This window comes from Triturus cristatus, chromosome 3_1 (assembly GCF_964204655.1).
Source record: "Triturus cristatus chromosome 3_1, aTriCri1.1, whole genome shotgun sequence".
NCBI lineage: Eukaryota > Metazoa > Chordata > Amphibia > Caudata > Salamandridae > Triturus > Triturus cristatus.
The window spans coordinates 50810629-50837836 of NC_140583.1; the positions used below are offsets into that span (position 1 = coordinate 50810629).

A 27208-nucleotide genomic window follows, 5' to 3' on the forward strand; every position below is an offset into this window, starting at 1 on the left:
AGCTGCCATGGCAGAATGCAGAGTCTGAGCAAATCTGTTTCCCGGGGTACCCGACGGAGGCCCCACTATATCGCAATTAGGTGTTTAGCAAGAAGCAGGAGCATGAACACTAGCATTCTTCCACCCGCAGGCACACTCTTCACACAACCAAGCAACACTATCAGGGGACTACGCTCCATGGGGAACTCTAATATCTCGTCCATAGCCTTCACATAACCAAGCAACACTATCAGGGGACTACGCTCCATGGGGAACTCTAATATCTCGTCCATAGCCTTCACATAACCAAGCAACACTATCAGGGGACTACGCTCCATGGGGAACTCTAATATCTTGTCCATAGCCTTCACATAACCAAGCAACACTATCAGGGGACTATGCTCCATGGGGAACTCTAATATCTCGTCCGTAGCTTCACATAACCAAGCAACACTATCAGGGGACTACGCTCCATGGGGAACTCTAATATCTCGTCCGTAGCCTTCACATAACCAACCAACACTATCAGGGGACTACGCTCCATGGGGAACTCTAATATCTCGTCCATAGCCTTCACATAACCAAGCAACACTATCAGGGGACTACGCTCCATGGGGAACTCTAATATCTCGTCCGTAGCTTCACATAACCAAGCAACACTATCAGGGGACTACGCTCCATGGGGAACTCTACTATCTCGTCCGTAGCCTTCACATAACCAAGCAACACTATCAGGGGACTACGCTCCATTGGGAACTCTAATATCTCATCCATAGCCTTCACATAACCAAGCAACACTATCAGGGGACTACGCTCCATGGGGAACTCTAATATCTCATCCGTAGCCTTCACATAACTAAGCAACACTATCAGGGGACTACGCTCCATGGGAAACTCTAATATCTCGTCCGTAGCCTTCACATAACCAAGCAACACTATCAGGGGACTACGCTCCATTGGGAACTCTAATATCTTGTCCGTAGCCTTCACATGACCAAGCAACACTATCAGGGGTCTACGCTCCATGGGGAACTCTAATATCTCGTCCGTAGCCTTCACATAACCAAGCAACACTATCAGGGGACTACGCTCCATGGGGAACTCTAATATCTCATCCGTAGCCTTCACATGACCAAGCAACACTATCAGGGGTCTACGCTCCATGGGGAACTCTAATATCTCGTCCGTAGCCTTCACATAACCAAGCAACACTATCAGGGGTCTACACTCCATGGGGAACTCTAATATCTCGTCCGTAGCCTTCACATAACCAAGCAACACTATCAGGGGACTACGCTCCATGGGGAACTCTAATATCTCATCCGTAGCCGTCACATAACCAAGCAACACTATCAGGGGACTACGCTCCATGGGGAACTCTACTATCTCGTCCGTAGCCTTCACATAACCAAGCAACACTTTCAGGGGACTACGCTCCATGGGGAACTCTAATATCTCGTCCATAGCCTTCACATAACCAAGCAACCCTATCAGGGGTCTACGCTCCATGGGGAACTCTAATATCTCGTCCATAGCCTTCACATAACCAAGCAACACTATCAGGGGACTACGCTCCATGGGGAACTCTAATATCTCGTCCGTAGCCTTCACATAACCAAGCAACACTATCAGGGGACTACGCTCCATGGGGAACTCTAATATCTCGTCCATAGCCTTCACATAACCAAGCAACACTATCAGGGGACTACGCTCCATGGGGAACTCTAATATCTTGTCCATAGCCTTCACATAACCAAGCAACACTATCAGGGGACTATGCTCCATGGGGAACTCTAATATCTCGTCCGTAGCTTCACATAACCAAGCAACACTATCAGGGGAATACGCTCCATGGGGAACTCTACTATCTCGTCCGTAGCCTTCACATAACCAAGCAACACTATCAGGGGACTACGCTCCATTGGGAACTCTAATATCTCGTCCATAGCCTTCACATAACCAAGCAACACTATCAGGGGACTACGCTCCATGGGGAACTCTAATATCTCATCCATAGCCTTAATGATGGTCCCCCAGTAATGACTAATTCAATGACAATCCCAGGCCAAGTGCAGGAAGGACGCCGCCTGGGTCCGACATCTCACACATCTCGAATCCTCACTCAAGCCGATCTTGTGCAGCCATTCTGGCATTCTATATCGCCTGTGTAAAAACTTAAAATGAATCAGGCGCAGTCTAATATTGGGGGAGAGCTTGTGCTCAGTAGAATGCCCACTGGTCCTCTGAGATAGGTATGCCCAATTTTAACTGTCACTCCCGCCAAGCCCCAGGGACACATAGGGGCGCCAGGCATGCCTCATATAGCTGCGTGATCAGTTTGCGGGGCGAGGAGTTAGTTTGAAAGTCCTCCAACACCTGGAAGGTAGGTAAAACTAGCACACAATGCAGCTCAGAGCTGATAGTAAGTCATTCTGTCAAGCGCATCCAGGCCCTACCTTGCCACTGCTCTGCCAGGCTCAACGAATGTGTCCCGCGGAAACGCATCTCCCATTGTATGTTTCCTCAATCTATTACACGACCCTGCGTCTGCTGAGAACGGAAGTGTGGGGTTTCTGAGCAGTGGCTCAGAGGGGGTGTACATAACCTTCAGTCGCTCCCTGCGTCTCAGTCCATGCCAAACCCACACCGTGCAGCCAATCGTGTCCACCCTAGATTGTGGTCTGGGCTGTGTTCTGTACAGGGTTGTATTCAGCGGTGTTGGAACCATTTGATCATGCTCCAGCGCCATATTTGCCATAAATTGCACAGGGTATATCCAGTGAAAACCCAATTAGGTTTGAGAGCAATTATAGTAAAGATCCATTTCTGGAGCGCCCTATCCTCCCTTGCCGTTGTTTGTGGGCTAGTTGTTTGCCGGCCCAGGCAAGAGATATCTAGTTTGATCGCAATCTATGTCTGAAGGAGCTACTGAGAGGGAGCGGAAGGTTAATTAACAGACAAAGGAATTTGGGGAGGATGAACATTTTGGCCATTGCCAGTCACTCGCCAGGGACATCGGCAGTCCCTCCCATTGCTTCATTCGGCTCTTCATCCACTCCATGAGTCTGCCATAATTGGAGCACCATAGTTCCCTAACTCTGCACCTTAGCCAGATTCCTAGGAATTTCACAGGACCCTCCCCCCAATAGAGTGGATACTCCGATTGGAATCATACTGTATCCGCCGTCAGTGCAGATTTCTCCCAATTTAAATGTATGGCCAAGAGTCCTCTAAACAATGCAGACTCCCTGATTAGGGTGTCAAGATTTTCTGCAGGGCGTTTACCATACAGAGTCATGTCACCTGAAAATAAAGAGACAAGTATCAACCCCGGCATGAAATGCAAGCCCGCGGTGTGCATTCTGCTGCCTCAAGCGGGCAGCTAGGGGCTCCATGGCGATGGAAAATAAAAAGAGTGACAATAGGCATCCTTGTCTTGTGCCCCGGGAAACTAGAAATGGAGGAGTTATTACACTATTGACTCTGATCCTCACCATGGGATTGGCATATAGAAGAGCGATCAGATTGATGAATTTGGAACTTATGCCTAGTCGGTAAAGAAGTGCAAACAAATGAGGCCATTCGAGTGAATCAAATGCTTTGGTGGCACCCCAAAAAATCGCTGCCACCTGGAGCAAGGGTCAATTTCCTGCATTGCACCAAAAAAAGTGTGCAAGTAGTGAGACGTAGACCTGCCAGGGACAAAGCTGCACTGGTCAAGCCACATTATAAGGGGTAGCAGTGGGAGAAGTCTTGATGCAATGAGTTTGGCTAGGATTTTGCTGTCCAGGTTAATCACAGACAACGGCCTGAAGGAATCACAGTTTAAGATCGTGATGATGAGCGCTTCACGAAATGACAGGGTAAGTTCCCTCTTCATAAATGTTTATGAGATGCAGTGCATACAGTGATGCATATTCTTTATAAAATGCTGTTGACCCTGGCCACCTATTCCTCTGAGAACAGGTTATCCAGATAGTTCCGGTATCTGCTCTCGAGCCACAGCAGCTGATTTGAATAAAAAAAATCTTTGAATCTGGAGGGACGGCCTTTTGACTCGCTTCATACAATGTGGAGTAAAAGAAGATCATTTTGGTCAGGACGGTCGCTTGGCCAATTGCCACTACATTGTCAGAGGTGGGTAGCTCACTGCTATAATCGCTTGCCCAGGGCTTATTGAGTAAGCGTGCTAGCACTCAGCCGGCTCGGTCCACCTCTCTGTATCATCTGGCAGAGACCTCTTTCCCAAGGAAATGGGACACATATATGGCAGCCTTCTCGAATTCCCCTATCATTACCCTGATGCCACCCAGCACTTCTTTTTTGTTGGTGGCAAAGAAATCACTCTCCAGGCTTTGTACCTCCTCTTCCAGATGTTTGAGGTCCCCCTGTAGCGAGCATAGTACACCTGCCTGCTTTGCCATGCATTCTAGCCGTAGGGCTTAAACGCCTCCCAGAGCTGGGAAGGACTCAACCGTATTCATATTAAGTGTAAAATTCTCTATCCTGATTGTTTCCCTGGATGTCTAGTCTTGCAGCGCTCCCGGCGGAAGTCACCAGCTGAACTCTCTGCTTGGGTACTCCAGCAAAGCTAATTTGACCAGCCACACAGCATGGTCAGGCAGAGCTCTAGCCAGATGTGTCACAGAGGTAACCCATTCAAGCACGTCTCTTGAGGCTAGCCAATAATCAATTCTTGACTAAGGAGAGGCCGGTGGAGGTCACGCAGGTGGCTTACTCACTGTTTAAGTTTCTACTGCACCAGATGTCTACTGAGTCATTGTCAGATATAATGGTGTGCATGTGTGCAGCCGCTCTTGGGTGAGGCCGTCGTGCAGTGCCCGACCTGTCTCTGCGTGGGTCCAAAACTACATTGTAATCACATCCCCACAGGATTGCGCTAGGCCCAAAAATTTCAATCAGCCTCCAAACTTCCCCAAAGCAATCCAGCTCATCTATGTTGGGGCCATATATCAAGACCAGCATGATTGGGAGTCCCCCGAGCAACGAGCATGCCCGCCAGTATGAAGAAACGTCCTTGTGTATCACAAAGAACCTTTTACGCGCGCCACTGCATATAGTTAAGGAGGTGAATAGTTACATTCCTGTAGGCTGCCATGAACCGCCCCATGGGCCCAGGACAGGGCTCTCGTCTATGAGGGACTGATGTGCCAGGTCCCTTTAATCGTTATCGCTGATTTGGCTGTCGACCTCAGTGTCCTTCTCCTGATGCAGAGACCGCCCAATCGTGCAGAGGTTGTGCACAAACTCCCTCACCAACCAGATTACGGTGTCCCTGTCCCTATAATTGAACAGGCAGACAATAATCGGCCTAGCTGGCGTCCCCAGTGGAGGTCTATGACCTAATGTCCTGTGTGCCCTTTCCACGATGTATACTGGCAACAATGAGTTTCCGTAGATGAACCTCAGCATTTGCTCAACATAGTCTTCCACCCATGTCATGGCAGTGGACTCCTGAATTTCCATTGTTCACAGGTTGTTCTGCACCCAGGCCCAGCCCGGAGCTCTCCGGCCAGTGCGCACATCTGGGGATTCCACCACGCTTGGCGTGAGCCACACGCATTCCCAACTCTGTGACGTAGGCCCCTGTAGCGGCCTGGCAGTTCCAATCTTTGGCCCGTGTCACCAGTTCCCCGGCCTAGAACTTCTGCCCGCTCACTTCTTCGGCTTCCGCCCCAGCCCTCGTCACCACACTGTCTACGGGGGCTTCTCACTGTGTGTATTGGCACTCAAGTTATTCCCCGGCATCGTCACAGGAGGTTGCACCAGGCGTTTTAATCCAGTGCAGGGCGCATCGCCTCACCGCTCCACCTCTTTGGTTTCTCGGTGACCACCACTGGAGAACTTATGGAGCCCCCTCTTCAGGGACTCCCTGGCGTTGACTGCCCAAGGGCCCCGTCTCACGCTCCAGCACACTGCGGCAGGCCAGCAACTTCTTATTTCAGGTGGGGACGCAGGCCTCCTCTCCGCTGCAGCTGGCGCACCCCCTTCTCCTGCCTTCACTTCCCCAGAATCCTTGCACAGGGGGTCCAGGTCCGAACGTTCAGAGTGCGCCATTTGTTGGACTCCACTACCGCCTCGGGAAACCCTTCATAGCCCTCAGGTTTGAGGGCCTCAGCGCTCCATCATGTTGGGTCATGGTCTGCACGGCTGCACAGCTCTGCGCCGGTGCTCCACGTCTCGGAGTCAGTCCCATCCGAGCCTTCGGTGCCAACAGAGCACTCACCATTCACTTTGAAGCGGGGATGTGAGCCAGAAAGGACAGATACAAGACTGATTGAATGTCCAGTCCTCGGAGCCTCACGAGGGGGCAGCCATCGCGCTGCTGGGCTCTCCAGCACCCTCTTGTTACTTTTATTTTAGAATCAAGAGAAACTCAGCTGCAGGTAAGTACCAGTTTAAAATAGCAATACTTTTCAAGTACAGTGTGAGGGTGTTTGCAAAAAGGTGATCAGAATACTTTACAGTGATATTGAAAATACTCAGTGGTGTTAATCAATAGTAATGAAAAAGATAGACACAATGCAATGTCAGGACATTCAATACAATCATATGGAAGGAAAACAGTTCTATGCATTTACAGGTATGTACTCGACTTACACATCCAGTCTTTGGGGGTTTGGACCATGTAAGGGTCTGATCAAGAAAGGTACTGCACCCCCAGCGGCACTGGGGCGGCCGGTTGCAGAGGTCATTGGGCCCAATGTTAATCAAAGGAGCATGGAGGTACCCACAAGAGGTTCTGATTGTAGGTAGGTACCCATGGGTTCAGGGCACAGGCCTCGGGGTTAAAGCAAGCACAGGGAGGGCGGTAAGGCAGCGCCAACCAAACTCCACCAGTGGCACAGTGGCGGCTGTGTGCAGGGTGCAAGTCAGTGTCAGTAAGTAAAGGAAAATCTCAGTCGCACATATAGGCTGCAGGCTCGGACCAGAAGGCTAGACGAAGGTGACCAACAGCTTTGCAGGTAAGTAGAGACGTCAGTGGCTGCCTGGGCAATGTCGGCAGGACTTCCCAAAGTCAGGGGTGGAGGATGCAGGGGTGCCTCTTGGTGTCAGATTTTCTTTAGCGGAGCCGGTCGTGGTCAAGGGGACCCATTGTGATGAGGCTGCAGGTGTCTTCGTGGAGTCCAGGTGAGGTCAGCCACCGATGGTGTTAAGGTCATGATTTATGAGGAGACTTCACTGGACAGGTAAGGCATTCAGAATTAGGTCGTGGGCAGCACGTGCAGAGTGCACAGGAGTTGCGTTTCCAGCTGGATCTGGAGTCCAAGTAGTTCAATTTTTCTGGACAGGGACATTGTCCTAGAGAGATCTTTGTGGAAGAGTAGGCAGCCTTTCTTGGGTTTCTGGAAGTCGCTGGCCACAGGATAGGCATTGTTTTCTTTGCAGGGTCTTTAAGCTGGAGACAGGCCAGTAGGGCTGGGTCCAAGTCAGTAGCCATCTTCACGCTTTGCAGCACGGCATCTTCTTTGTCTTTCTTCATAGGCTCTAGATTTAGAGGTGCCCCTAAATACAAAATTTAAGGGTGTTGCTGGTACTGGCAGGTAGTAGCCAATGGACTCCTTACCTTTAGGCTGACTACACTCTTAGTATATCCCCTTCTTTTGGGGAGGGGTCATTCCATAATTCTATTGGCTAAAATCCTTCCAACCAACATGAAGGATTTTCCAATGGAGGGCGTCACCTCAGCTTGTGACACCCAGGGGTGGTCCTGGCTGAGAGGGGACACACTTCTACTGATAACTATTTTTCCTGTTGACCTAGCTGCCACAAGTGGGGCTTGGTCCGGGGGGCATCTCCACTAGCTGGAGAGGCCCTGGCTAGCATAGCAAAGGGCAGGAAGCCTTTGAGGCTCACCGCCCTGAATGCTAATCCGGCTTGGGAATAGGTGAGAAGCACCTCCACCCCAAGCATGCTTTGTTTCTGATTCATGAGAGCACAAAGGCTCCCATCTTAGGGGGTCAGAAACTAGAAGGCCGACAAGCCCTGGACCATAAATGCAGGTTCCCCCCTATCTATCCCAAAACAACATGTTTTTGCAAAGGGTGCAACTGCGTTTTGGTGCCGGTCTCAGCAGCCATCAAGAGAAACCTACCACACCCAGACATTTCTGAATACTAGACACCCGGGGGAGTCCAGTGAGGTGTGGCTTGCGTGGAACGGCCAACATTTTCTTACTCAGAATCCCCTGCATACCTCAAATTTAGCTAATATTCTGGGTACGAAAACGCAGGGGAATCCACGCAAGCCACACTGCCAGCCAAGTGACAGTCCACGCACACCATAGCCAAGCGCCAGTCCACGCACACTGCCAGCCAAGCTTAATTCATGCGCAATCATAGCACATCGCCAGCCAAGCGCCAGTCCATGCACACTGCTAGCCAAGTGACATCCCATGTACACCGCCAGGCAAGTGGCAGTCTACACACAATACCACAAAGCACTAGTCCACACACACCACCAGCCAAGCGAAAGCCCAAACACATGCCAGCAAAATGCCAATACACACAGAGACGGCCAAACACCAGCACACGTAGACCGTCAGTTGCACTCCAGTTCACACACACAGAAACTTTTCCAAGTATCTAGTGGGTTTCTGCCTGCCTTCGGTGCAGGTGAGCCCACACTTATCACTGACCTGCTCCAGAGGAGGGCAGTAATGGCCAGGGGGAGCAAAAAGACTGTGCCCATTTTGTTTGGGGGGGGCTTCGGCATGCCCATTTTAGGCAGGCCCCACTCCTACATGAAGAAAAAAATAGACACTGGTGCCCAGTAGGCTATCTGCCCCCCTTGTGGGCATATCTGGGGCTATTGCCCTCATATGCCCGATGGGGGTAGAAAGACTGTGCCCATTTTTTGGGGAATGGGGCCCATTCCAGGCAGCCTCCACCCCTACACTAAGAAAACAAAATAGTCCCTGGTGCCTAGTGAGGGGCAGATCAGGGGCTATTGCCTCACCCGCCCCCTAGAGAAGGCAGAAGGACTTTGGCCCCAATGTATGTGGGGTGGTGGCATGGCCATGCCCATTGTGGGCGCCTCCCATCCCTTTTATTTAAAAAAACAAATCCCTTGTGTCTAGTGGACTTTCTGCCCCCCCCCCGGGGTAGATCGGAGATAATAACCCCCAGTTACCCCCTGGGGGGGCAGAAAGTCTGTCTCATTTGTATTTTGGGGTTGGGGACATTGGCATTCCCCTTTTGGGCAGCCCCCACCACGACATATTACAAAAAAAAAATTCCTGGTACCTGGTGGACGTTCTGCCCCCCAGGGGGGCAGATCGGGGGCTAGTGCCCCAATTTTCCCCCCGGGGGGGCAGAAAGATGTTGGTCACAATTTCCTTTGGGTAGGGGCATGGTCTTACCCATTGTGAGAAACCCCCAACCCTCTCTTATAAAAAATAGAAAATCCCTGGTGTCTAATGGGCTTTCTGCCACCTCTGGGGGATAGATCGGTGGTATTAACCCCCATCTGCCCCTCAAAGGGGAGGAAAGACTGTTGCCTTGTGTTTGAAGGTGTGGGGCCAGTGGCATGCTCATTTTGGGCAGCCCCCACCCATGCATATTTTGGGCAGCCCCAACCCCTGCATATTCAAAAATAATACTACCTGGTTCCTAGTGGGCTATTGCCCTGGGGGGGGGGGGGGCAGAAAGATTAAACATGCTCAAAAATGTTTGTGGTGAAGCAAGGGCCCTTGCCCAAGGAGCCACTTTCTCCTCTCTGGTGTTTAGTGGTGGCTCCTTGCTTAGGGATCCCCCTCCTGCAGCTACCTCCAAACAGTGATCCACTAGGGAAGGTAACAATTGGAAAGGGGAGATTGCCCACTTCCCAATGTCACCCCTCCCATGTGTTTCAGCACTTGAGGGCAGAGATAGCCGTGTGAGCACGGAAGAAGTGAAAGTGAAATGAGCCTATTGGCTGATTTCACTTTCACTTTCAATTTAATTAAGTCACAGCGGCATGCGCACCAATAATCATTATAGTAAAAAAATAAATGCTCCAGGCGGCTGGGAAAGCTATTTCCCAGCTCCTGAGGCTGAAAAACTAAAAAGGAAATCCCTCTGCTGTAAACAGAAGAGGGATTTCCTGGTTGTGTGCCGAGGATGGAACAGTTCGGTACTCAGCACACGAGCACCCTGGCTGAGGACAGAAGTGTTCAGTTCTCAGCACCCATGGGGTTAAACCCCCAGTGATGCATTATTGTTTCTCATGCTGCTTCTTTTGCCTGGAGACTCCATATTACATGTTCGCAATTATTGCAACATTGTACCGTTTTAGGTGTCGGCTCTAGATGGCATGTATGCGCTGTCTCGAACTGAGACATGCTGTATCTACAGTTGTGGGATTCAGCCCACCCATGGTTTACCATTTGCTGGCACTATTGGTGCTCCATTTGTTGTTCTTCGTCATGCCGCTTCCGGTGTTTAGCCCTCCCCAAGAGAACCACCCAACTTCTTTCAACCATATGCAGTGTTCATTGTAGAACATAGTTTCAGGACTAATTTGTTTGGTTTGTTTGAGCACTTAACAGAAGCGCTTGTCTTTACAGTTGCTCCATTTATGTGAATCCAGCTCCCTACAATACAGAATGCTCCACTGCCCCTTCTCCCCCCACCGTGTCTGTACAAGTTAATGGCAGCTAGCCGTGCCTGGCTCTGCAGCTCGCCCTACGCTTTTTAGGAGCGCTTTAGTGACAGTGCCCTGCACTTAGCTGCCTCCACAGTACTGCTGCAGTTTCTTTGGTTCAGTGGATATAGCACTCCACAGTTAAGTGGTGCCCCGGTGCAGCTGCACCACCAGCATGGGTCCTTGTGCAGCCGCACTGCAGCCTCGAGGGGGGACAGTATCTCAGAGGTGACTGTACCCCGGCACTGCCGTCTCATTTTTCTCACTTCAAAACAGATGCTTGTGACAAGTGGGAGCCAGCTTAGTTGTTTGTCTAGGGGTCCGCAAAAACTGCTGACACGCTTCTCATCTTCTGCCTTCCGCTCTTCTCTCCATCCGACTTACACCCTTCTCCCCCTCCTCTGTTATCCACCCAGTATCATTACTGCTTGTACAGAAAAATTTGGCAGCGAAGACGTACATAATGCACAGACGCAAGCATGGTATAAAAGAACAAGGTGTTCTTATTATTTTCCGTCCAAACCAATGATTCTGCAGATTTTGGAAAATCTTCCCTTTAATTTAATTTAATTTAATTTAATTGTGGGTTTATATAGCGCTAGAATCGACTCCCGGAGGAGTATCTCTGCGCTTCGACCGCTGGGGAACCCGTCCTGGCTCACCCTGAGAGATGGTCCCTAATGGGTATCTCCAAGGTGCGACCAAGCATCCCCGGCAGACTGGGGGGGCCGTTGTGAAGATGAGGCAAGCTAATGCCCAGAGTTGCCGAGTGTGGTCCCTGACTAGAGTAGGCACCGAAGCGAGAATTATCGAGTCCGCTGACCCTGGTCCACGACCCTGCCGCGTCGGGAATTGAACCCTGGTCCCGGGCCGTCCTCTGCTTACGGGTCTGCCGCCTCTAACCAGTGAGCCACACTTTTCCACTTTAAGTCATGTCCTTCCCTCCTCACATTCAAAGAATAGCTCAAAACCCCCTCCCCCCAATTACTTAAATCAACAACACGCGAATGATAATCAAGTAAACTAAAAAAAGCGACAGACTCAGCTAAGCGCACAGAAGGCTCATGGAAGGGATTCTTATGCACCCGAAAAAGATTGAGTTCTAGTGTGCAATTTCATTAAAATGTGTGTATTAATAAGAAAATCCAGGTAAAACAAGCATTTGCAATGCAATTGGTCTCGCCTTTGGGACCTCATATGTATTTAGCTATGCAACACATTAGCCTGGGTGCTGAAACATTTACTGTTCTTCAACATGGATGAAAAGTAAGCACCAAACTGCATGACATGCCAGGTATGGGAACACATGGAGAGAAATATTGCCTTTCAGCGGGAAATGGTATAGTCCAACGCTCTGTTTTTAATATAATATCAGGGCATTCGGTGGTCATATCGCTGAAAATACAAGATGTGAAAAGAATAATATTGTCTACGGGTGCTCGTGGAAGACAAGTTCTGTGGACTGGAATCTAAAGAATGCTAAAGTGATTAGCTAGAGTTCCTCACCAGAAAGCAATACACCTGGTAAACAAGCACCCTGGGGCACAAACGTGAACGCAAGGTCTCTGAGAAGGACACTCTTTCCCCCAAGCCAGCTATTTCTGTCATTCTGCAGTTAGGTGATTATTTTACCCCCCTTCTTTGAAAATATTTCCACCATAAAGCAAGTCCCAACTGTGGCAGCATAAATTTGCACAAATAATATAATAAAATAATTTGAATTAAGGAATAAATATTTCCGACCTGTTTACATGACATTTTGCAGATATCGAGGCAATCTTTTTTAGGACAGGACCGGAGAGGGTCGGGCCAATCACGGCGACAACGAGCACCAAGGAGAGGTTGGTCTCGGAATCAATATACCCCGGGCTTTCGACAAACCCGGAATTAATATTACGAATGGTAAATCCAACTGAAACCATCCCAATTTTCAATCTATCGAAACATGAACTCTCAGAATCAGAAATATCAGTTCTCTCAGCTGGGCTGTCTTTTATACCTACCAACAGAAATGATCACTTCCAAACTAAACTTGAGTTATATAAATTATTTCGCTCTGTGAGACTTAAAAACTATTTTGCAAACAAGATCTCACTACGTGAAACTGACATTACAGGTCTACACCAACAATCGACCTTTTTTCCGACAAACACAATGATAGCGAAAGAGGTCATCACTTTTGAAAATGCCATTCTGACAGAGATAGACAATTTCTTTATGACCTCTACTCATGTGAGTTATAATCTCACTCACGATGAACATCAAGCCCTAAGAAATCTCCAATTCCTATCGGACACAATTACAAAACCAGCCGATAAAGGCGGAGGGATTGTGTTGTGGGATCTCAATGCATACAACACCGAAATGACTAAGCAGTTATCTGTTGAATCACACTATAAGAAACTGCCAAGTAATCCAACTCCAGGCATAGAAAAATCTATCAGTGAACTTAGCAAAAAAGGCTTTGAAGGTGGTTGGCTCAGTGCCAAAGAAGCAGCGTTCTTAATTAACAAATCTCCAACAGTGCCGGTAATATACATCTTACCGAAGATACATAAGGACGCCAATACACCTCCCGGGAGACCGATTGTCTCCGGGTGTAATTCAATCCTGAAACCGCTAGCGCAGTACGCTGACTTCTTCATCCGGCCCTATGCCACTGAAACCTCCACCTATATAAGGGACACAACAGCAGTCATTAATGTGATCGAAAACCATCCTTTTAATCCACTCTGTGAATTCCTAGTCTCAATGGACATAGAAAGTTTATATACCAACATCCCACAACCAGAAGTGCTTGAGATTATAGAGAATCTATTAAACAACAGACCCAGACCACATGCGGTTCCAACAGAATTTATCATTGAATGTATCAGAATCTCTCTATGTGAAAACTTTTTTCTTTTCGAACAAACGTATTATCAACAACTAAAGGGAGTCGCAATGGGTGCAGTTTATGCCCCAGATATTGCAAATATCTACGTGTCTGACTTTGAAATGCAATACGTCCATAATATATCTAATCCATTCGCAGCCAACATTTCGTGCTTGCTTAGATATATTGACGATGTTTTCCTGATATGGAAAGGATCCAAAGAACTATTAACTGAGTTTCATGACTGGATAAATTCAAGGAACCCCAATCTGAAGTTTACATTAGACTGTAACAACCAACAAATGAATTTCTTAGACATCTCGATCAGAGTAGACATGGAAAATAAACTATATACCACTCTTTTCACAAAACCGACTGCGCGAAACACCCTCTTAAAATATGAGTCATCATCCGCAGTCATTAAAGGATGGGCTCCCCTTTGGACAGTTCCTCCATCTTCGGAGGAACTGTTCCAGAAGGGTTGACTATTTCTTGGAAGCAAAGAGACTTAAAGAAAAACTACATTCACGTGGCTATCCCAACAAGCTACTCAAAAAGTCACTTAAAAGGGCTTGGTACAACGATCGAAATGCCTTATTGGAGGTGAAAGAAAAAAACGATCAACCTCAACTAGTCTGTGTTACCACCTTTGGAACAGTCACAAATAAGATCAAAAAAATTGTCAAGAAACATTGGACACTTTTAGCTTCATTACCTGAACTAGCTAAGAAACCATTGTTTTCTTTCAAAAGAGGTTCCAATCTCAAGGACCGGCTAGTACATGCCTACAAAATTCAAGATCAGAATATAGTTGACAATATGCGACAGCTTTCACCGGTCATTGGTCACTATAAATGTAGTAATTGTACAGCTTATGCAAGCACAGTTAATCTAAAATCCTTTCAACTGAATGGTGAAAACTTTAAAGTGAAATGCTTTTCAAATTGCAACACAAGTAATGTGGTCTATTGTATTCAATGCCCATGTGGCTTGAAATACATAGGCAAAACTACACAAATGGTTAAAAAGCGAATCTTGCAACATCAGTCAAGAATTAGATGCAAGCTCGAAAATGCACCATTGGTGGACCACTATATCAGAATGAAACACACTGAAAAAGATATGCTCTGGTGGGTCATTGAGGTAGTGAAACCCACAATTAGACAATCAAATGTTGACTATACACTCACAATGAGAGAGAATCGCTGGATTTGTCGCACTGACAATATCAAACAGGGTCTGAACTCATCCACAGAATGGCATACATTAGCATGTCTTGTATAACACACGGGTCTTATGTCCATGTAGGTGTTCAGGAAATCAAAAATTTTCTTGACTAGAACCACTCTGTGAATGTTGACATAAATTATATCCATGATCAGTTTTTTGACTTAAATGTGTATCTTAGAGTCCATCTGTCGATATGGATGGTCATTGTACATGTCTTTTCGGTCAATAATAATAATATTCAATCATATACAAGACATGAAAATATGAACTGTGTCAATTTGTGTTCAATATAAATGTGTTTCTCATTCAATCCATTTGTCAACATAGATACCCAGTGTACATGTCGTTTTGGCGATCAGCACTTGATCATACACAGAACATGAAAATGTAAATAGATATAATTTTTGGTCGATATAAATACATCTTTGTACAATACCTAATTGATACAATTTATGTCTAATATAACTACATTTGTGTATAACACCGAAATGTTATCTGATTGACACATGCATAGGCATCAAATGAGTAACGCAATTGATCATTCTCCTTTAAGATGGCTTGGTTATTTTAAAAGAACAAAACACCATGCCCTGGATCTACTAACATCATTTTGTATAACGAGCAACACTGACTCATAAGGTGTCTTTGAACTATGGTTTACAAATATTGAATAGCTGCTTGAATACGATGTACCTGTACTGTCCACCTAAAATGCCGGTTTTCAAATAGCTACTGGTAAATTACGTATTTCCAACGAAACAGACATTCGCAACATTGTTTGACCATAATAAATACTTGTTGCAGTTAGGTTACAAGTTTTTGTGACCAAGTTATTTCAAAATGGCCGATCTGCTGCTTCATTGATCGAGCAGTCACACTACGACCTATTATACTGCCTATGTCTATTTTTTCTTTAATTGGGACCGTATCCACTACTTTAACAAACAACAATCCCATAGTTGTGTGAAACCTTTTGGTTAACATAAACGGGAACAAGGTCCTGAATTAGTATGTGTCCGTAGGATTTTGGCAGTTAAAGATGGCCGCCATCTTTACGAATCTATGACACTTCCGGTTTCAATTAGAATGAGGTCTGCCCCCTAATTGACAGGCTTTAAAAACACCCAACCACTGCCAGTTAAATTAGGCGTTCTTGACCTCGGCAGATTTTTTCGCGCTTGAACGATAATCAGAAATGTAAGTAGACCATTTCGAAAGCATTTGATTTCTCTTTGACTTCGAGTTCTTTTGCACTTAGTAGACTTAAACAGACATATAGACGAGATTTTTATAATGTATTGGATTCTTTATCCAAGAGGTTTTCATTGGTCTAACATTAATTGTTACGCCACTCAGAATAACAATGACAAACAAGGGGCCCCATTTGCGCAGTCTGGTTTTAAGCCACCCACTACCAGCATGATCATTTTCATATGGCAGTTTGTGCTCATAGGATTTTGGTATTCAAAGATGGCTGCCGTCTTTACGAAACTGACATGCTTTTGGTTTTATTCAGTACGAGGTCTGCGCCGCAACCGACAGGTTGGAACAACATCTAATCACTGCCAGTTAAATCAGGCGTTCCTAATTTCGGCTTACCTCAGCGCATTTGAATGATAATCAGAAACGCAGGTCGATTTACCCCATTGTATATGATTTTTCTTTGACACTTTGGCTTTTTATAGCGCAAAATAGACATATAAAAGAGACTCTTGTGATGCTTTGGATGTACCAGTCCAGATCTCTATGATAAACAGGGTGCTGCAGTGGCAGAATGCTTTGTTTAAGAACGTGATACCTAGATTAGGATTAGCGCTGTTGTTACATTTAAAAAGAACTTAGCGAAGTAGCTACAAGATTGACTATGTAATTAAATCTATCAAGCACTATCCTTCATCTAAGTATGAGATTTATCTCTAGTAACATCTGATGTCTTGTTTAGCAAGTTAACCTTGAATCAAACCATGAGCTAATGGTGCTCACACTTTCTACTTTTAGAACAAAGCTCTTGAAAAAAGAACGAGCAAGGACTTCTCCCGTTTAATCTCCTGGTATGAGAAAGTTCGTAAATTGATAGGTAGGATTTATTACAAGTACCTCTTCTTTAATTAAGAATTTCTTATAATGTATACTAAATGCAATGCACTTTAAATCTAGGCTACAATATCAACCAATACGCCCTGACAACAACAAAACAAACAAAAAAACAAGTTACGTGGGATTCCTTGAACTCACGAAGTAAGCAACTTTCTCTCATCTTTACAAGACAAATGTTTGGTTTTAGATTTCACAATGTATAGAAGATGAAGCAAAAATGAGTTCTGTAAGACCTTTAAATCATGATTATAATTGTTCTATTACTAGAACGTTTGTTTTTGCATGGGTCTTCATTTTTTCTGAATGTGGCAACGACCAATGTTTAATTTTTAATTTCCTGCAATGCAGTATTAAGATATGTTTGATAAATCATAATAGAGAGACTACTCTTCACACACGGGTTGTCTATAATTAATGTGTATCAGATACAATCTATAAAAATCATGTTGCCATTATTGTAACTGTTTGTATTATGTTTACATAGGGGTCTAATTATGCAATAATTAACTGTCCTGAAGATGGTCTGACGGACTTCTGCCACCCAAGACCGAAACGTCGACTCCATCATCTAATTCCACAACATTAGATAAATGCAGTTGATTTTTTCTCATCAATGAGATTAGTCTCTGTTATAACTATTTGGAAATAGATGTCGTTTGATGAAATGTGGATCTGATTTAACCCGCCTTTCATGTTCTATTGCTTGAAACCAATGGTTCTTTTGTACTCCTTTTTTTACTCTGATTTATATAAAAAGATTTGTGTTTCATTCACAAAAAGAATTCCCGTGTGTGTACTTTTTATCTAAAAATTGCTTATTGATAACATTTATTGTTGGTGTATAATTTGTTTAAAATACACCCCGAAATGAATCACTAAGAAATAGAACTAAGTTATCACAAACAAAATCCCTTGTTGGCAACCTTACTGTATCAATTTATCCGCCTAAGCCCTCAAGGGTATATTGGGCTTACCCTTTACCTGGTACTGTTTATGTGCAGATAGATATCTGCTTTGGGTCACTTCTTCAAGTGGTTTTTTCTGGAACAGAATTTAAAATTCTATCTGTGTTTATTCTGCTAAACATCTAACTTTGAGTATATTCATGTCTGAGATAGAGACTCTGTCCTATACAGATGAATATGTTTTGAAGATAGCTGCAGGTCCCTCATTGCTTGGCACAAGATGTCCGGTAGCACATCTACCATACGAATCGGAGCTCAATCAGTTAGAAAGATTGAAAAAGAAATTGGTTAGAACAGAGCTCCATGCCAAATTTCTAACTGACTGTCTGAATGCGAATATCATACCCACTGGACTACAAGTCAAAAATATACCCATTATTTTTATTGACGACGAAGATTTCAAAACTGGGTTTAGCTTTGCATCAAACAAGTGCTCACGCACCTGGATGGTGCTAAGCATATAAACAGCCATTAAACACATCAAATTGCTGTCTAAAGAAATTGAAAACCTAGAAAATAAGATCAACACCGATTCTCGCATTACTAACGCGAAAGCACTGCTAGACAAAATCTCACTGACTATAAAAGAATTCGAAGAATTCAATTCTCATAAAAAAACTGACAAATTGCATAAAGACATAAGGAAATACAGCAAAGAAAAAACTTATCCTTATCTCCTTAAAGATTTTTACCAACCACAAGGACCCAATCAAGGTCCAAGACAAGAACAGCATAAAAAGGTGACCTTCTCTGATACCAACTCTGACACTGACAGTGATCAGGCGTCTGACAACAGCTATCGACAAATTTATGATCAGCCTTCAACATCGAGGCAAACTTTTTTAGGACAGGACCGGAGAGGGTCGGGCCAATCACGGCGACAACGAGCACCAAGGAGAGGTTGGTCTCGGAATCAATATACCCCGGGCTTTCGACAAACCCGGAATTAATATTACGAATGGTAAATCCAACTGAAACCATCCCAATTTTCAATCTATCGAAACATGAACTCTCAGAATCAGAAATATCAGTTCTCTCAGCTGGGCTGTCTTTTATACCTACCAACAGAAATGATCACTTCCAAACTAAACTTGAGTTATATAAATTCTTTCGCTCTGTGAGACTTAAAAACTATTTTGCAAACAAGATCTCACTACGTGAAACTGACATTACAGGTCTACACCAACAATCGACCTTTTTTCCGACAAACACAATGATAGCGAAAGAGGTCATCACTTTTGAAAATGCCATTCTGACAGAGATAGACAATTTCTTTATGACCTCTACTCATGTGAGATATAATCTCACTCACGATGAACATCAAGCCCTAAGAAATCTCCAATCCCTATTGGACACAATTATAAAACCAGCCGATAAAGGCGGAGGGATTGTGTTGTGGGATCTCAATGGATACAACACCGAAATGACTAAGCAGTTATCTGTTGAATCACACTATAAGAAACTGCCAAGTAATCCAACTCCACGCATAGAAAAATCTATCAGTGAACTTAGCAAAAAAGGCTTTGAAGGTGGTTGGCTCAGTGCCAAAGAAGCAGCGTTCTTAATTAACAAATCTCCAACAGTGCCGGTAATATACATCTTACCGAAGATACATAAGGACGCCAATACACCTCCCGGGAGACCGATTGTCTCCGGGTGTAATTCAATCCTGAAACCGCTAGCGCAGTACGCTGACTTCTTCATCCGGCCCTATGCCACTGAAACCTCCACCTATATAAGGGACACAACAGCAGTCATTAATGTGGTCGAAAACCATCCTTTTAATCCACTCTGTGAATTCCTAGTCTCAATGGACATAGAAAGTTTATATACCAACATCCCACAACCAGAAGTGCTTGAGATTATAGAGAATCTATTAAACAACAGACCCAGACCACATGCGGTCCCAACAGAATTTATCATTGAATGTATCAGAATCTCTCTATGTGAAAACTTTTTTCTTTTTGAAAAAACGTATTAACAACAACTAAAGGGAGTCGCAATGGGGGCAGTTTATGCCCCAGATATTGCGAATATCTACGTGTCTGACTTTGAAATGCAATACGTCCATAATATATCTAATCCATTCGCAGCCAACATTTCGTGCTGGCTTAGATATATTGACGATGTTTTCCTGATATGGAAAGGATCCAAAGAACTAATAACTGAGTTTCATGACTGGATAAATTCAAGGAACCCCAATCTGAAGTTTACATTAGACTGTAACAACCAACAAATGAATTTCTTAGACATCTCGATCAGAGTAGACATGGAAAATAAACTATATACCACTCTTTTCACAAAACCGACTGCGCGAAACACCCTCTTAAAATATGAGAGTCATCATCCGCAGTCATTAAAGGATGGGCTCCCCTTTGGACAGTTCCTCCGTCTTCGGAGGGACTGTTCCAGAAGGGTTGAATATTTCTTGGAAGCAAAGAGACTTAAAGAAAAACTACATTCACGTGGCTATCCCAACAAGCTACTCAAAAAGTCACTTAAAAGGGCTTGGTACAACGATCGAAATGCCTTATTGGAGGTGAAAGAAAAAAACGATCAACCTCAACTGGTCTGTGTTACCACCTTTGGAACAGCCACAAATAAGATCAAAAAAATTGTCAAGAAACATTGGACACTTTTAGCTTCATTACCTGAACTAGCTAAGAAACCATTGTTTTCTTTCAAAAGAGGTTCCAATCTCAAGGACCGGCTAGTACATGCCTACAAAATTCAAGATCAGAATATAGTTGACAATATGCGACAGCTTTCACCGGTCATTGGTCACTATAATTGTAGTAATTGTACAGCTTGTGCAAGCACAGTTAATCTAAAATCCTTTCAACTGAATGGTGAAAATTTTAAAGTGAAATGCTTTTCAAATTGCAACACAAGTAATGTGGTCTATTGTATTCAATGCCCATGTGGCTTGAAATACATAGGCAAAACTACACAAATGGTTAAAAAGCGAATCTTGCAACATAAGTCAAGAATTAGATGCAAGGTCGAAAATGCACCATTGGTGGACCACTATATCAGAATGAAACACACTGAAAAAGATATGCTCTGGTGGGTCATTGAGGTAGTGAAACCCACAATTAGACAATCAAATGTTGACTATACACTCACAATGAGAGAGAATCGCTGGATTTGTCGCACTGACAATATCAAACAGGGTCTGAACTCAGCCACAGAATGGCATACATTAGCATGTCTTGTATAACACACGGGTCTTATGTCCATGTAGGTGTTCAGGAAATCAAAACATTTTCTTGACTAGAACCACTCTGTGAATGTTGACATAAATTATATCCATGATCAGTTTGTTGACTTAAATGTGTATCTTAGAGTCCATCTGTCGATATGGATGGTCATTGTACATGTCTTTTCGGTCAATAATAATAATATTCAATCATATACAAGACATGAAAATATGAACTGTGTCAATTTGTGTTCAATATAAATGTGTTTCTCATTCAATCCATTTGTCAACATAGATACCCAGTGTACCTGTCGTTTTGGCGATCAGTACTTGATCATACACAGAACATGAAAATGTAAATAGATATAATTTTTGGTCGATATAAATACATCTTTGTACAATACCTAATTGATACAATTTATGTCTAATATAACTACATTTGTGTATAACACCGAAATGTTATCTGATTGACACATGCATAGGCATCAAATGAGTAACGCAATTGATCATTCTCCTTTAAGATGGCTTGGTTATTTTAAAGGAACAAAAAACCATGCCCTGGATCTACTAACATCATTTTGTATAACGAGCAACACTGACTCATAAGGTGTCTTTGAACTATGGTTTACAAATATTGAATAGCTGCTTGAATACGATGTACCTGTACTGTCCACCTAAAATGCCGGTTTTCAAATAGCTACTGGTAAATTACGTATTTCCAACGAAACAGACATTCGCAACATTGTTTGACCATAATAAATACTTGTTGCAGTTAGGTTACAAGTTTTTGTGACCAAGTTATTTCAAAATGGCCGATCTGCTGCTTCATTGATCGAGCAGTCACACTACGACCTATTATACTGCCTATGTCTATTTTTTCTTTAATTGGGACCGTATCCACTACTTTAACAAACAACAATCCCATAGTTGTGTGAAACCTTTTGGTTAACATAAACGGGAACAAGGTCCTGAATTATTATGTGTCCGTAGGATTTTGGCAGTTAAAGATGGCCGCCGTCTTTACGAATCTATGACACTTCCGGTTTCAATTACAATGAGGTCCGCCCCCTAATTGACAGGCTTTAAAAACACCCAACCACTGCCAGTTAAATTAGGCGTTCTTGACCTCGGCAGATTTTTTCACGATTGAACGATAATCAGAAATGTAAGTAGACCATTTCCAATGCATTTGATTTCTCTTTGACTTCGAGTTCTTTTGCACTTAGTAGACTTAAACAGACATATAGACGAGATTTTTATAATGTATTGGATTCTTTATCCAAGAGGTTTTCATTGGTCTAACATTAAATGTTACGCCACTCAGAATAACAATGACAAACAAGGGGCCCCATTTGCGCAGTCTGGTTTTAAGCCACCCACTACCAGCATGATCATTTTTATATGGCAGTTTGCGCTCATAGGATTTTGGTATTCAAAGATGGCTGCCGTCTTTACGAAACTGACATGCTTTCGGTTTTATTCAGTACGAGGTCTGCGCCGCAACTGACAGGTTGGAACAACATCTAATCACTGCCAGTTAAATCAGGCGTTCCTAATTTCGGCTTACCTCAGCGCATTTGAATGATAATCAGAAACGCACGTCGATTTACCACATTGTATATGATTTCTCTTTGACACTTTGGCTTTTTATAGCGCAAAATAGACATATAAAAGAGACTCTTGTGATGCTTTGGATGTACCAGTCCAGATCTCTATGATAAACAGGGTGCTGCAGTGGCAGAATGCTTTGTTTAAGAACGTGATACCTAGATTAGGATTAGCGCTGTTGTTACATTTAAAAAGAACTTAGCGAAGTAGCTACAAGATTGACTATGTAATTAAATCTATCAAGCACTATCCTTCATCTAAGTATGAGATTTATCTCTAGTAACATCTGATGTCTTGTTTAGCAAGTTAACCTTGAATCAAACCATGAGCTAATGGTGCTCACACTTTCTACTTTTAGAACAAAGCTCTTGAAAAAAGAACGAGCAAGGACTTCTCCCGTTTAATCTCCTGGTATGAGAAAGTTCGTAAATTGATAGGTAGGATTTTTCAAGTACCTCTTCTTTAATTAAGAATTTCTTATAATGTATACTAAATGCAATGCACTTTAAATCTAGGCTACAATATCAACCAATACGCCCTGACAACAACAAAACAAACAAAAAAACAAGTTACGTGGGATTCCTTGAACTCACGAAGTAAGCAACTTTCTCTCATCTTTACAAGACAAATGTTTGGTTTTAGATTTCACAATGTATAGAAGATGAAGCAAAAATGAGTTCTGTAAGACCTTTAAATCATGATTATAATTGTTCTATTACTAGAACGTTTGTTTTTGCATGGGTCTTCATTTTTTCTGAATGTGGCAACGACCAATGTTTAATTTTTAATTTCCTGCAATGCAGTATTAAGATATGTTTGATAAATCATAATAGAGAGACTACTCTTCACACACGGGTTGTCTATAATTAATGTGTATCAGATACAATCTATAAAAATCATGTTGCCATTATTGTAACTGTTTGTATTATGTTTACATAGGGGTCTAATTATGCAATAATTAACTGTCCTGAAGATGGTCTGACGAACTTCTGCCACCCAAGACCGAAACGTCGACTCCATCATCTAATTCCACAACATTAGATAAATGCAGTTGATTTTTTCTCATCAATTAGATTAGTCTCTGTTATAACTATTTGGAAATAGATGTCGTTTGATGAAATGTGGATCTGATTTAACCCGCCTTTCATGTTCTATTGCTTGAAACCAATGGTTCTTTTGTACTCCTTTTTTTACTCTGATTTATATAAAAAGATTTGTGTTTCATTCACAAAAAGAATTCCCGTGTGTGTACTTTTTATCTAAAAATTGCTTATTGATAACATTTATTGTTGGTGTATAATTTGTTTAAAATACACCCCCGAAATGAATCACTAAGAAATAGAACTAAGTTATCACAAACAAAATCCCTTGTTGGCAACCTTACTGTATCAATTTTGCAGATAAAGCCCTTTTTTCCAGCCGAGCACTTGTGGACATCAACACAATCTTGAAAATAGCAAAGGAGAGCTGCCCATCAGGCTAGGATACATGTGTCATTCCGATGGCCTTTGCACTGCCTCAAGCCCGTTCTCCACACTTCCATCCACGTTGGCTGCACCTATGGGTCGGTCTCCTTTCAACGCTGCTCCTCTACTCTCTGGGCAGTCCAGCTCCTGGTCTACAGAGGAGCATCCATAGGTGCAGCTCACCTGCATAGGTGTGTGAACTGACTCGAGGAGAATCAGCCATGATGGGTCCCTTTATGTTCACCTGCCCTCCATCCTGTAGTGTGCCTGTGGGCCACAGAGGCAGTGAAAAGGCCATCGGAATTACACATTTATTTGAGCCTGTTCAGCGGCTTGCCCAGCAAACAGTGCAGTTTGTCCGTGCGTGAGGTCTCAGTCAGTGTCAGTGGGGGGAGGGGGGAGGGAGGGTGTGTGGGATGGAGAGTGTTGCGGGAATCCACAGCAGAGCGGAATGTTATTGGCATTGTGAAGGAAAGAAGGAACCTTTTGCAATTAACAGGTTAATCAGGGATGTGACAAGAGTCTAAACTGGTTGTGGAGATGAGCGTGCTCACCTCTATGCCATGTAGTACTTTGAGCCCTTCTTTCTGAGTGCATTCCCTCTTGTGACCCGGGTTAGACCCGATGATCCGAAAGCAGTGTGTGCTGGGAATAGGTCGTTCCTCTCTAGCCACTCGGTGCGCTTTGTTGTACTTGGAGCGTGTTTCCACTCTTCTTACCGAGGAGCAGACGTCATCAGGCAGGCGCCGCATCCTTGATCTCTAGATCTCACATACATTTTCTAGTGGTTGGAGCAGGGTTCCCGACTGGACACGTAAGAGGGAACTGGCCCTGTTGCACTTGTTTACCGGGGTGGCACCCTGCACCCGCCTGTGCCCCAGCGAGCAGCGGGGACGCCAGGTCCCATAGAGAGCAGTAGTACCTGCACACACCGGCCTTACCTCGCTCTGGGATTGCGGCAGCCAAGATGCAGGAGAGTGAGTCAAATAGTCTAGAAAATGAAAGAGAAGCCAGGATTCGGATTCACATGCTCCGATCACAATCACGTTGCTTAGTCTGTAAGCACTACTTTTATTAATGAGTTTCGCATTAGTAAAGCACCACGGTGTGCATGTGTGGCGACACTTCACCCATGAGGTACGTGCCAAGCAATTGTTGATACAATCCACACTTTGTGTCTTTTTCAATATATTTATTACGAAGTACAGGACCTTTCCAAGGGATTTTGCACACTACATACATTCACTCCAAAAATAAAATGTATAGGTAAAAAACATTGCCATTTACAATGTTAATAGCTCTAACTCACAAATGCGAGACCTATTTGCGTTGCAAATGCTTGTTTCAATTGCAGTGGATCAGGAGCCCCCCGTGACAGGTGATTTCTTGTGTTAGACAGGCATGTATATTCCTCTAAAAGGGTCCCAGTACTCCCACAACAGATGAGAAAATGTGCCCCACTGTTCACATCCCTTTATACATGTATCAGATGTAGATCATCATTTTTTGATCAGTGCAAGAAGAAATGGTGATCCCCACTAAAATTCCTCAAGTGCAATTACACATACTACACAGATCCTCTCACACCATCATAACTATTGACTTAAACTTCTACTATAAACATCTACTCCAAACCGTAGTAGATTTCTGTACCTATTTTCATTTTTTTCGGTATTCCTTCTACTGTAATATTTTGTTCCAGAAGGTTACTTAGGGGTTTTGATGTGTTCATATTATTTTTAATAATAGAAATAATGCCTTTGAATTCAGATGTAGCCAATCTCACCCAAAGCTGTCAAATCATGGAGATGGGTGGCTTTTGCAGGGTGACTTTTAAGGCAACTGCAAGACTTAGCTATTTTGTGTTGGATGGTAAGAAACATAAACTGCTATATACTGTACACCTTCCCATCGCTGCTTCCAGGATACCCTTCATATTTTGAAAAGCAGACAATCCTCTATGTAACACAAGCATTTTCTACAATGTTACAGAACAGGACAGTAGACAAAATCCATACCCTCAGCAATGTTGTACCACAGGATGTCCAGATATTGGTCGCGGTCCTGTCTTGTTTGCTCGTGGTAGAACCCCAAGGCGTGCTCAATCTCATGCTGTATGCTGCCTTTCGACATACAATAGTCTTCCTCCACTGAGATAATCTGACTCCCGCCAATCTTCCCAATGTAGGACCAGCAGCTGAAGAAAGACAATAAACATGAGGACTGTAGCAAAGCAGAAGTACAACTGATTCCTTCTTCTCCACAGACCACAAACTGAGTATTGTGGTATTTGCTATTAGTTATTATCGGTCGATTGTAATGCATGTTTGGGCTGTTCAAAGCATGCAGGAATATGGGAAGGAGGAGAAGAGATAGGAGGATATGTAGCTAAAGCTTGCAAATTACACATAAACCATGATGAAGGGGAGAGGGACTGTGGGGCAACTGATTCTGTGCATGTGGAACAGCACAACTTGTGTTGAAGCGGAAAGGATTAAGCTAATTTAAAATGGGTATAAAGCTGCAAAGGTTTACCCCTGAAAATCATTTTTCTTTAGTTTGTTTTTTAAATTGTATATGTCAGGAAAGCCTCTGCAAAAAACATGTGTCTGAAGTAGTCCCTCGCTTAAAAAATAGAAGAAAATGTACTTGCAGAAGCTGGAAAACTGTGTAAAGTTTGAATATTTGGAATACCTTCAAAACTCTGCCTGCCACTAGATTATTTCTGAATTTGGGAAAATCAGATTGGCCTTGAAGAGAAGGCAATGAAGAATACATGGCACACTGCAGAGAAACTAGAGTTAAACTGCTTCTCTTTGCATAACCTAGGGAGCTACTGATGAGTGGTGTTAGACTGTGTGTGGTTGATGATCTGGAGTTAGAGGTATGAATCTTCTCCTTCTTCTGAAGGCATCTGTGGCTGACTCGAACTCTAACAGGCCGCTGTTAATTGCCCAGCTCACAGTTACTAGTTTTTCAAGTATAGAAAGATAAAATGTTGTGTTGAATCTTTTTGCCTTCAAACTCATGGTCTGCAGGCTTCACATGTCACTACAGCAGGCACTCTACCCAACCATCCACCAGAGAGAGATCAAAGCAAAAGAACAATGAGAGATTTATGAGGGCCAGCGTCATGTCACGTCAG

At 43.8% G+C, this 27208-nt stretch overlaps 1 protein-coding gene across 5 annotated transcripts in view; it reads right to left on the reverse strand.

The window, feature by feature from the left end:
- The window catches only part of LOC146859681 (astacin-like metalloendopeptidase), a 448848-nt gene that overhangs the window by 242100 nt on the left and 179540 nt on the right, over positions 1-27208 (reverse strand). For all 5 annotated transcript variants that reach the window (XM_085646280.1, XM_085646283.1, XM_085646285.1 and 2 more), the window contains one exon: positions 26082-26260. In XM_085646280.1, coding sequence (XP_085502406.1) covers positions 26082-26260 — 179 coding nt within the window. The remainder of the gene's footprint in view (positions 1-26081; positions 26261-27208) is intronic.